Below are 13,257 nucleotides of genomic sequence, written 5' to 3'. Positions count from 1 at the left end.
TGAGGGATGTTAAAGGCTGAAAATGTGCAAGAAGTATTTTTTTTACAAACATTTGTCGATTTTCAGGATGACAAGATTACGTAGGCTAAATCTAAAATCTCAGATGAAAGATAGTATACAGGAAGATCAGAAGATGGATTTAAAAAGATCCTTTGGAGCTGATCGAGGTCTTTAATTATAATTTAATAGCTAATTATTGTTGTCACTGCCTGCTACTGTCGATGTTATCCTCTTATTGCTAAATTCGCATAGGCCCATATATATATATATATATATATATAATATATATATATATATATATATATATATATATATATATATATATATATATATATATATATATATATATATATATATATATAATCCCTTTATGGAGGGATAAATGACACGAAATGCTCCATAATCTGCATTGCGAATCTTTCACCACCTTAACAATATAGAGTGGTAGACCTATAGCACACCTAAGTAGGCTAACCTAATTATTATTCAGTGCATTTAGAAAACTATTCCGATAGTGTGCACTGCAGTTCCTTGTTTAAAACAGTAGAGGGCGGAGAAGGAAAACTAATTGACTTTAGTTGATTTAGCCAAGTCCTACCTTCATTTTTTCACCCGAAAATATTTTTCGTTGTTAATATCTCTTCGACCAAACACGCCACTTTGATATGGTTTAAAGTATTTTCAACGTGACAAACGGCTCTACCCATATCTTTTTATTTTTTGTAATGCAAAAAAACGTCAACTTTTTGCTGGGTGTTTGCATTGTAGTAGGCAACGTCTGTTGGTGTCGTGCCCTTAAGTGTGGTAATGAATCACCACTCGTTTTCCCCTCGTGTCTGTGGTTCGTTGACAGTTAATTCATGATTGACAGTTAACTCATGACGGAACCGTTGAAAGTATGTGAAGAGTGCACCGGTTTAGTAGGTCAAACAGAAGAGGGAGTAGTAGCAGTATGTTTTGACAGATCAACGCAAAACACTGTTTTTTCATTCTTCATAGAAGAGTATATATTACATAATTTATATATTATATTATTTGAATCAATGATGGATAAAGCTGCCCTATTGAATGTATTTTATTTTTTTATAAAAAATAATTTTGTTCAAGAGCGGAAGAGCTAAAGGAAGCGACGTCAGCATGCTTGCTTGTGATTGGCTCTTTAAATGAACGACAACAGAAATGGCCCAATCAGAGCTTGTTGCGAAGGTAATTCCGTCGCATGTGAGTGGGATTTTATGAATTATGCAAATTTGAGCAGTTGTTCCCCTCCTCGGGTGAGAGGCTCGATTCAGGATAGCCAGGGAGTTTGTTCTTTTAATAATATAAAAAAGTTTCATCTGTTTTCGTTCGCTATAGAATATATAAGATGAGAGTGGCTCGCTGTGTGTTCCGATATTAGAAGAAGGCACCGCATCTCCGCATTATGATGTTATAGGCCAGGAAATTATGAAAAGCCGGTAGTGTGTAAGTGCAGCGAACAGTTTCGCCGGTCGGGGCTGCTCTTTGTCTGACACAGAGAGTAGTCAACGCGTGCTCTTTTGTTTGGGATTTTGTCTTTGTTTAACTGCAAACGGGCGGTTTTTGTTTTCGTCAGGCCTCCCGAGGTTGACATATTTTTTTTAAAACATGCATCATATGAAGAAATATTTCACAGAGGGACTCATTCAGTTTACGATTCTGCTTAGTTTGATAGGTGTTCGCGTGGATGTCGACACTTATTTTAGCGGATACTTCTCGCCGTTGATAGAGACGGACGGAGGGCCGAGCTCGGCTTTTATACAAACCCCGTTTCACCACTATCGGGACACCGCGGCGGGCCATCAAGTGCATCCAAAATGTCCCGAGTTGGACTATTTTTTCACCAGCCGCAGGCTGCTGAATGAAGTGCGTGCGCTCGGGTCCCCGGCCCGCTTCCCCACGCGTGTCAGCGCATGGCTGGTGCACCTTGTGCCTGATGATGGTTCTGATGTCATTGACCCACACGACCTGTCAGGGGACCCTGATAACGAGGACGTAAATACCGAAAATCACCGGGAAGAGGATGATCACAGGACTGCAGAGGGCTTGTCAGTAACATTATCTCAGGACTGCACTGTTTCAAGGCCTTGCTGTGCAGCTGGCGAACTTTCCAAAGAGGTAACAATGCAGTGCCCTATTGAACATTTTCCATACTTAACAGTTGCATTATGTTATTTTCTCCTCGTGGGGCACACAGTAGCCATATGTGGAATGCTTTAACTCTTTGTTTGTTATTTTTGCTGAGTTAGCCAGTTAGCTTCATGGCAAGTGGTGTTTTTGCACTCGTGAGCAACTAAAGGCGAAAGCGAAACAACAATGTCCCATATCCCATCTATAAGCAGTTTAATGTTCTACATTAAATAATGTTCTAACATAATTGTTAAGTATGTAGTCATATTAGATCGACCTCTTTAAGTACTTCTTAAGTACTGTTTATGTACTCCTCTTTAGGCTATGGTTTTTGTGTGTATTTATGTAATTTTGTTCTTTAGCAAATTTAAAGGTAGGGTTTTATAAACAATTTGTATTATACTGTTTGAAACTCTTCACATCCTGCTAACAATCAGTAATTGAACTGGTAAATATTAAAAAACATACACGTCTTCTTTGGAATTCTCAGGACCAAAAATGTTTGTCCAATCATTGCACTCGGTCCGAATACAATGATACGAAGTTTTACCTGCCTGCCAACATGCATTTCCATACCTTTGCGCAGACATCTCGTCATCAACGTCTGGATGTTCAGTTGAAGATGGTCACCAAGTGCTACAAACAAACAGCAGCCACCTTTTACAGTTCCTTCTTAAGGAAAACAACAAGCTTATGCTGCTCACGCCAAGTCGGTGACTATTTTGAGAGGAATCGTAAACGCCTCTGATTGCCCATTGTGCTCATGCGCTCATCAAATATGTCTGTGATTGGCTACAATGATCAGCACTGAAAAAAACCATCTTGTAAATGTACATCAATGACACTATTCACCAAGTGCTTTCGCAGATACACTCCTGCTTTCAAAACCCTTTCAAAATCTCACGTGTGTTGATCATTGTAGCCCATCACAGACATATCCGATAAGCGCGTAAACACAATGGCCAATCAGAGGTGTCTGCAACTCCGCTCAACACCTCAAAGCATCACGTTTTAAAATTTCACTACCAACTTAGTACTGAAATCGGTACTTTTGACAACACTAACCAGGCGCTGTTTACTTTCTCAGACTTGTCAACACTATCAACACCAAAATTAATCTGCAGCAGTCACGTAGTACAAGTATGGAAGCTTGTTTCCACATTGTTTCTGACTTTTTCCCCCTCAGAATTGCGTGATTTAACCTTGCAATTGCGAGTTAAGTCGTCACAGTTGTGTGTTATAAAGTTGTAAACTTTTTCTTTTTCCCCTCAGAATTGGACTTTGTAACTCACAAATTCAGGATGAAAAACGCGCAATTATCCTTGTTAGTCATGGCCGAAACAAGCTTTCATAATTAAGAGCTCTAAGTTGTTTACATTAATTTTTATTGTAATGTTATGTGCTTTGAGGCATGAGGTATTTCACAGCGTCTCTTGACGGTTTGCAGAGTCATGTGTTTTGAAGGAGGCGTAGCTTTGGAGAGCACTCTGAAGGGAGGGTGGGATCTGATGCTTTCAAAGCTAGCTTGCTATTGCTAGCCTCTCTGGAATTGTCTACCCTACCTTTTAATGCATGTTTTTGTAGTAAAAAGTAATAATTATTGTTATAATAAAAAATGAATAATTTAATTTTATACACCTGTTAGTTTAAATGTCAGTTACGATTAGAGATGCACCGATTGATCGGCCAGGGATCGGAATTGGCCGATTTTCTGCATGATCGGCCGATTAGTCGCACGTGTCGCCGATTTTGAGCCAATCCCTACATGATGCGCTCACAGCTGCATGCAAACATGTCCTTGGCATGGAAGTTTTTTACTGTGAGTGAAGAAGACACTAATTATGCAATTATGCCATTTGTGAAACTTGACAAACCTACAAACCTAATTAGACACCTAACTCCATCACCACCTGGAACATGCCCAGTTTGAGGAAGGTCAGTTAGTAAAGGTAAAACTGCTAAAGCTAGCCAGAGCTCAGAGCCAGCCACAGGTCAGCAGCCTGTCCTATCTTTCTTTTGTGTAAGCAGCGAAAAGACCAAAGCATTAATGCATTGAAGAAGAAAATTATGGAATTCATGGCGCTGGATGACCAGCCGAACGCATAAACCGTCACTTCTTAAGAATCAGCCGTTTCATTTGAGAAAATTATTATTATTATTAACACAGACACTCCAAGTTCTTCACGGCAACCCGTCAAAATAAAAGTTCGCGTCAAAAATTTAATTTTTTTTTTAAATTAACAGAATATATTAGGATAGATTGCCTTATGTCGCGACACGCTAGCCTACTACTAATAATAATTATGCCTAGATGGTTGATTATTTTTCTTTTTTTTATAAACAATGTTTACTTTTATACAGCATACAGCCTTTAAATGTTTATGTATTATTTACTTATAATGATTATCATCATAAATAATAAACGTAATACATTTTTTTAAAAATGGTTAAATAAAAAATATAATAAAAAAACATTTAGTACCAAAAAGGTTATATTGGTACCGACTACTGGAATTTTGGTACCATGACATCTCTAGCTGGCAACATTTATTACCCATTTACTGAACTATTATTTGGAAGAGTATTGTACACTTCAGTTTTGTTCGTTTATAGGATCTTTTGACTTTTGTAAGACAAGGAAAAAAGAGAAAAAAGGTCCATTTATAATGTTTTGTTTTATAAAGCATCTAATTTTCACTGATTATCCTGACACAGAACAAATATTTTTTGAGAGTTGTTTAAGTGAGAGAAGATCATATTGTAATGTTTACAAATTTATTTTATAATAAAAATAAAATTTTGCTTTGAAGAAAAAGTGGATTTTTGTTTGTATATGCTGTCAATTATAGTTCTTAGAAAGAAAATCGGTATCGGCAAAAATCGGTATCGGCCGATCTCACTAACAGAAAAATCGGAATCGGCCAAGAAAATTACAATCGGTGCATCTCTAATTACGATGGCAACTAGATGGTGTCTGCCAGGTGCGTCAGGCAAACTTTGAATTTAAGCCATAGGTTTTAACATCAACTCAAGTATGAAAAATTTATCAAAGTAAATGTAAATTTTTGAAATCACAATTTCTTTTTCTCCAGGAGACTTTACTGACGCAGGAGAGTGAGGAGGAGAATGTGAAAGATGAGAGAGGGCAGGAGGAAACCAGCCCTTCTTCGCTGAACCAGCTGACACAAAGCTCAGCCTTAGAGCAGGAGGTAAACAAATGCTAACTTTACTACCTGCCTAACAGGAATGGTGTGTCTGTCAGGTTATATGTAAAATTTAGAGGTACATTTTAACGTTTTTTTGTTTTTTGTGCAATCAAGTCATAGGTTTTAATATGGAGTTGGTCCACCTTTCTGGGAAGGCTTTCCATAAAATTAAGGAGTGTGTTTATGTTAATTTTTTGACCATTCTTCTAGAAGCACATTTTTGAGGTTAGGCACTGATGTTGGACAAGACGGCCTGGCTCACAAGTCTCTGCTCTAATTCATCCAAACGGTGTTCAGTCGGTTTAAGGTCAGGACTCTGGTGTGGAGGAACTTGACTGGCCTGAACAGGTGCACAGTCTTGTTAGAACAGGAAGGGGCCATCCCCGAACTGTTCTCACAAAGTTGGGAGCTGAAATTGTCCAAAATGTCTTGGTATGCTGAAGCATTAAGATTTCCTTTCACTGGAACTAAGGTGCCAAGCCCAACCCCTGAAAAACAACCACACACCATAATCCTCCCCTCCACCAAACTTTACACTTGGCACAATGCAGACTCGTCCATCGGATTTCCAGACAGAGAAGCATGATTGGTCACTCCAGAGAACACGTCTCCACTGCTCTAGACTCCAGTGGCGGCAGGCTTTACACCACTGCATCTGAAGCTTTGCATTGCACTAGGTGATGTGAGGATTGGATACAGCTGCTCTGCCATGGAAACCCATTCCATGAAGCTCTCTACGCACTGTTCTTGAGCTAATTTGTAGGTCACACAAAGTTTGCATGTCTGAAAGTTGGTGATTTCTGCGCACTGTGCACCTCGGCATGCGCTGAGTCCGCTCTTTGATTTTTACATGTCCTACCACTTTGTGGCTGATTTGCTGTCATTCCCAATTGCTTCCACTTTGTTATATTACTACTAACAGTTGACTGTGGAATAATTAATAGTGAGGAAATTTCATGACTGGACTAAGGCCTAATCCCATTTCTACCCCTTAGCACTTCCCTTGCGCATTCACGTCAAGGGGTAGGGGTGTCTCAATTCTCTTTGGTAGGGGTAAGGGAAGGGCCAGATAGCCCTTCAAACAGATTTTTCAGGACCACACTTTGAACAAAGGAGTATGAGGAATTATACTCCGACTACCATGCTGCTAGAATGCGTGTGGGGATGTTGCCACTCCGGACCGATCATTTAGAGGAGCACAATGCCGTTCTTTAATCTAAAAGCTTAACTCCAAGTCTTCCAGAGTCACGGTCAAAGCTGATTCGACAGACCGCCGTTCGCCAGTTTCTGTGTTTACTAGAAGCACACAAACGCAATTCGGCCGTTGTCATTATGGCCCCGGCCACCGACTCTATACACTGTGATTGGTCTGGCAAGAGTTAGGGGAATACAGCTCAGAAGGGTATTGAGAGTTGCTAGACGACACTCACGGGCAGATTAGATTTGCTGCCGCTAGGGTGCTTCTAGATTTCTAGGCTAGTTAAATGTTACACTAATAAAATAAATGGGGTATGATGACGTTTAATGGTACAGTTAGTGGTGTCCCATTTCTTAGGGGAATATTTTCACCCCTATGCCTTGCCACTCTGTTTCAAGGGGCAATGGGAAGGGGTATAAAATAGAATTAGGATTAGGACTTATTGCACTGGTGGCAACCTATACCACGCTTGAATTCACTGAGAGCGACCCATTTTTTCACAAATGTTTGTAGAAGCAGTCTGCATGCCCAGATGCTTGATTTTATACACCTGTGACCATGAAAGTGATTGGAACACCTGAATTCAATGATTTGGAGGAGTGTCCCAATACTTATGGCAATAGAGTGTATATCTCTTTAACAGTAATTTAATTCATATTTGAACAGCTCAATGATGAATGAGAGAAGTCACATTTGGTTATGTTAATTATGTTTCTGATCAAATCAACTCCATATTAACTGTTGTTTTTGTTCCTGCTTCTTTTTTTTACTTTTAGGATTTGCTGGGTAGTACCCTTCCCCCACCTCTTTCTGGCCTTGAGCTTCCTCCACAGTGGCAGGACTTCCTCACTGAATTTGACGTAAGTGTGGATGCTTTCTGCTCCATTCAAGTGGTTCATTATAACTATATCAACATCAGTTATGGTAGAATGATTACCACTTAAAATTAGGGCTGTCAATCGATTATTTTTTTTAAAATCTAATTACATATGTGATTGATTAATTAATCTAAATTAATCACATACATAATTTTTGCTGTGGAAGTATATTAAATATTTAAATTAAAATGAATCTATTAATTATTAGCATTAGTGGCATTAAAGTTCAAAAACTCTTTTATTATTTTCACTGTTCAAATATAACACTGTGAAGATGCTTTTAAAGGTGCCCTAGAATGATTTGAAACAATATGATAAATTGTTCTCTAATATCTAAATAGAGAGTATGTGGATTATTTAAGGTCCAAAATTGTCCAGATACAGTTTTACAGGTCCATTTACAACCCTAGAAATTGCCTCTAGGATGTAATGCTCTGTTTTTGCCTTATTTGGAAGGGTCATGAATATTAATGCAGAGTTCTGCTCTGATTGGCTGTTTCACTCCACTGCTGCTCAATGACAGCTAACACATCTATACCATCCGTCATGGCAATGATTTTACAATGATAGCTTCTCAACTTTGAATCACGAATTGGGTAGCGCGTAAATATGTTGTTTATACAGTAACGTTACAGTTTGACAGTAGAGTACTGATTTAAAAGTCGATTTATTTAGCCAAACAAAGTAATGTAGAAGCCACTCTAAATAGTCAGTGTCATGTTTACTACTCACCCGCTGCAAAATAATCATACTTCACTTCTCAAAAATTTATATTTATTTAACAAATTGACTAGAAGCCTTGTCAAATGACTATCGTTTCTTCTTAGATGGTGAAGGTGACGTTAGCTAACAAGGATCGAGTGAGTGATCTGTAAGCAACTAAACTGTAGTAGTAAACGTAGTTAGATTCTGAGTAATGTTTTAATGATGAAATATAGGGTAATTTAGATTTCAATCCGTCAAAAGGGATCGACATGCGTATCTACTGTTGTATTTCATGACAACACTGGCAGGAAATAATATTAACCTTTGTCATTTGACAAACTGTTATGTGTGCTACTTGGAGTTTCCAATTGTTATTTTACTAGCATCTTGCTTTAGATTTAAACAACACAAGGGATATTATCCTAATATTATCTTACTAAGAAACTTTCAATTTAATCCAAAATGGGTTCGACAGTCAGTACGTGGATAAAATCACTGCTTGCAGGAATACGGTTGAAATCGGCCCTTTCTTCAGTATCAGACGCTGAGCGAATCCTGCTATATTGCCCCAGGTTAGAAAAACTCTCCGTGGTGAAATGGGCCGAGCAAACGGACAACTTTGAATTAAATTGCTGTGATAGCCGATTGTAAATAAACATCAACCATGACTGTTGACATTGTTTATCTGTGGAAAGGCTATGAAAAGTCCTGCACAGCCTGGAACATGACATCTGTGATGATCTGCCGTTTTCGCTATCGTCGCGTGACGCTTGTTTACCTGCAGAACTCCCGATGATTCGGCTGCGCAGTTCCGCCTGAAAATGAACATGGGCTGACATGCAAATGTTGGGGGTGTACATATTAAGGATCTCAGCGATTGCGTCACAGTTGCCATTATGTTGAAAAGAGCCTTTTTTTCCTTGGTGTTTTTCACAAACAAGATTTACATATGAAGGAGGAGCCAATGATTTTTGACACTCACTGTATGGGATGTCCATGTACTGAGCTCTTGTTATTTAACTATGGCAAGGTTAATTCAATTTTTCATTCTAGGGCACCTTTAAACAATCTTCATTGTAAAAGTGCTATTTAAATAAAGTTGATTGATTGGTTGATATTGGCCATAACAATCAACATAACCTAGTATGCTGAGGAAATAAATTCAAAAGTACTTCAGAAAGATGTATGTACCTACAGTTGTATGTATGTCTTTATGTATTTAAAGTTTTTTTCACTGTACAGACAAGGAAACTGGTCTGCAGGACATTGCGATCCATTTAGCAAGGGAAATTGCTCAGTTGGTCACATAGAGATTTGCTAAGTTTGCGTTTCAGTAGGTGTGTTTACATGGAGCACTGTAATTTGTTTAAAAGTCCAATCCGAATGAAAACGCTTCATATAAACACGTTAATCAGAATAAAAATGCTCAAACCAAAATTGTAATTGGTTTGAGACGGGTGGGATGGGATAAACCTTTCTATTAACTGACCAAACGAAATATTCCACCATGTAAGCGACCTGATCCGGTAACTGTGTATAACCTTCTGTGACGTGATCATAGACGTGATATATGCATAGACAGCAATATATAAACTATATACGGCGTAATAGTAATATACTGTAACATCTAGTAATATACGACACTAACAAAGATGTTTTCAGAGAAACGTTTTATTTCGTAACAAGACATAATTTTGGCATAATGACACAGACATCTCATCTTGACAGCGTTTGTCCCAGGCAATTTTTACTTGCAGTGCGGATTGAAGATGACATTGACTGCTAGAGTTATCACGGGACGGGACGTTAGGTCGTACCTCCGGATTAAAGTTAACTCCTGGATGCTTTACATTTGGTACTTTTAACAACACTTCCATCAAGCTGATTATTATTTATTTATATATATATATATATATATATATATATATATATATATATATATAACGTTCTCATCTCCTTCCTTCATTTTACAGTTGAATGGTGGCGAGAACCGCTCTGGGTCAAAGTTCAATAACGAATGGTTTAATCTAATTTTCTTTTACGTGTTTTTTTTTTCTTTTCTCAGATGAATTAATCGAAATTAAAACGTTATTTTGATAGCCCTACTTAAAATAAGACTATTTGTATTTACTATTAAGTGTGTTAGTTACTGTAAGCTTGATTATTGAAAAATGTAATTATTTTCATTGGAAATCTCTTATGCTGCCACTACACTGAACACTAACAACTAACAATACTAAACCAAATAAGTGTCTTTTTTTTCTGAGTTCTTGTTCATTGTGCATATTTGTACCAAATAAGAATTTTGAAAATGTTTACATTGACACTATTTCTATTCCATCTACAGGATTTTGACTCTATGGTCCCCCAACGCATGTCAGATTTAGAAGCCGACCTTCCTAATCCCATCAGCTATGATGTAAGCCTTCAAGATGCCATGGTAACCAGGGGAGATTCAGCAAATTGCAGGCCAGCATCTTCCCGAGCACCCCTCTTCCGTCTGGAATCCACTAACTCTTCTAACTCAGACCCGCCTCAGAGCTCAGCAGGGGCAATCCCTTCATCGCTCTTCTCTTTGTCTGGGAACAGCTCTCGTAATGAAACATCTCCTTCACAGATGGGAGGCTTTTTAGATGAGGCTGTTTTTGAGCACATTAATATGTTAGATCTGGGTAATCTTGGTACGATCGACCCTCAGATGCTGGATGGTGTGCAAAGTGACATGGACACTCCATGGCCTGAGGATTCAGACTCTGGCTTGTCTTTGGAGAGCAGTTCCAGGAGCGCCGCATCTCCGTCTACTTCGTCTGATTCGTTTTGTGAGGATGAGGGTGGGGCTACAGGGTATAGCAGTGAAGTGGAGTCTTTTTCTTCAAAAGGCGGTGCTTGTGCAGCTGCTTACCGTGATTGGTCACCTGTGAACCTTCATGAAAACATCTGGCATGATCATACCTATTCATCCCCACAGGCTCAAAATTCCACATCATCTAGCTGGATCACAACAATCAAACAGGAAATGATGAGCGAAGATGAGTCTGAACCTGAAGAGATGAGTCGTGATGAACGTCGGGTGCAGGCGTTGGGTCTTCCATTTTCAGCCTTTCAGATTGTCAACATGCCTGTAGAAAACTTCCTGGAGCTTCTGGACAGGCAGAATCTGTCAGGAACAGAAGTCACGCTCTTGCGTGATGTGCGCAGAAGAGGTAAAAACAAGCTCGCCGCGCAGAATTGCCGCAAGAGGAAGTTGGATGCGATCATGGGCCTGCAGGGTGAGGTTGAGGGCCTTTCTGTGCAGCGGGATGCTCTCCTGCGCCAGAGAGCCCACACAGCCAAGGCACTTTCTGCTGCCGCAGAACATTTCGAGGCGCTCTCGAGAACGGTGTTGAGCCATATCCTGGATGAATATGGACATCCTATGAACCCTGAGCACTACACGCTGCACTGCAGTGCTAACGGACGGGTGATGGTTCAGCCTCGCACACAAACAACGTCAAGGACAATGTCTGGTAGTAAGACAGTGAAGAGAAAGAAGGTCAAGAAACCCTGAGAAACTTTTTTGAGAGTGTGTGTGTGTGTGTGCATGCGTGTTTGTGTTTACATACAAATATTTTTGTTTTCTGAAAGGTGAGTTTTTATCCTTGAGATAAGATGCTTTGGGGCATTTCTGGCTCTTCTTTGTTCCTAAAAGCCATTCATAACTAAAGTGGAGGGCAAAAATAATACTGTAATAATTACTACACTTACAGGATGGGAGTAGCCTTGTTTGCTTGCAGAAGAGAATGTACCGAAAACACTGGATGTTGTGTATAGAAAGAGTTTGTATAAAGAGTATTTCTAAAGAGCACATTTAAAAAAATAAAATAAAAAAAAGTCATGTTGCTTTTCTTTAACTGTTAATTTAAACGGCAAGTTACTAAGTAAAGAATGTTTGAAGATGGTCACTGGGGGACCATGTTAAAAATTTGCCTCGCTATTTCACTTTTGGGTGAAGGGATAGTTCTCTCATTGACATTGTGTCGGTCCAAATCTGTATGGCTTTTTTTTCTTCTGCAGAACACAAAAGAAAATATTTAGAAAAATGTTTGTATAATGAAAGTCAGTCCAATTTTATGTGTCATTGTCTTTCTACTTTTGTGTTCCACAGAAGAAAGAAAGGTATGCAGGTTTGGAATGACATGAGGGTGAGTTAAAATGTTTGGGTGAACTATCCCTTTTACACAAAGAACCCCACAGCAGTGACCCCAATTCAATATAAACTATTTGCTAACATTAGTAAAATACAACTTTCATCTAAAAAGACACCTGCAGTTACCTTCACACGTCGATTTATGTTTTCTCACCACTGAGTTAAATAAAACTATACACAATTAAAATGTTATTGTATATTCATGACAAACAAGATTACTCTGCTTAAATCATTCCTGTATATTACATTACAGAAAAATTACATTTGCATTTGACATTTATGCACTTGCCAAGAACAAGTATAATGTGTTCTGATAGCTTTTTATAAAAGGCTTTATATGGTTGGAATGCAGTTATGTTTTCAACTTGATCTCCCTTTTTATTTTCACATATTATACATATAGAAGTGGTCATCTTTGAAGTGAAGTCAAACTAAAAACAAATAAAGTTGAACTAATTAAAAGAAAACAACATTGGCAAGTTTTGGTCTACCTCATAGCACAGTTATAATTGGGGAAAGTCAATTACTACATCATCTTAATGACTAATTCATTAGTGAATTAGTTTAAAAAAATAAATAATACTGGGCCCAAGCAAATGATCCTCTTGTTCATTTCCTTTATTGGCAGGGTGGTTTGATTTGTGTTTGTTAGTGGAAGCAGTTTCTCTCTCTTTTTTCCTTCTTTTTTTCTTCATTTTTTTATTTAGTGTGTTTTTGAGCAATTATTTGTGTATGTATGTGTGTGTGTGTAAGAGGGGTTGGAATACCTTTAATTTTTACCAAGGATATTCAAAATCTGGCTTTTATATATTTTAAAGTGAATAAAGGAGGACAATGAAGTTACTGTTGAGTTTATTCTTTTTTGTTTGCATTTTTGCTTTATGGATTCTATATTAGAATATGTTTTATGTATATGTTATTAGAAAACATTCCATG

General features: G+C 38.3%; 1 protein-coding gene across 1 annotated transcript; it reads left to right on the top strand.

Annotated features, from left to right (window-relative positions):
* The first annotated feature begins 1,227 nt into the window (after positions 1-1,227).
* Positions 1,228-13,164, top strand: nfe2l3 (nfe2 like bZIP transcription factor 3). Its single transcript, XM_067426752.1, has 4 exons — positions 1,228-2,136; positions 5,241-5,357; positions 7,329-7,412; positions 10,483-13,164. Exons 1-4 carry the CDS (start codon positions 1,627-1,629, stop codon positions 11,680-11,682), a joined length of 1,911 nt encoding a protein of 636 aa, XP_067282853.1. The 5' UTR covers positions 1,228-1,626; the 3' UTR covers positions 11,683-13,164.
* The last annotated feature ends 93 nt before the right edge of the window (positions 13,165-13,257 follow it).

Source organism: Pseudorasbora parva, chromosome 19, assembly GCF_024679245.1.
Source record: "Pseudorasbora parva isolate DD20220531a chromosome 19, ASM2467924v1, whole genome shotgun sequence".
NCBI lineage: Eukaryota > Metazoa > Chordata > Actinopteri > Cypriniformes > Gobionidae > Pseudorasbora > Pseudorasbora parva.
This window is presented reverse-complemented; position numbering and strand designations above follow the sequence as displayed.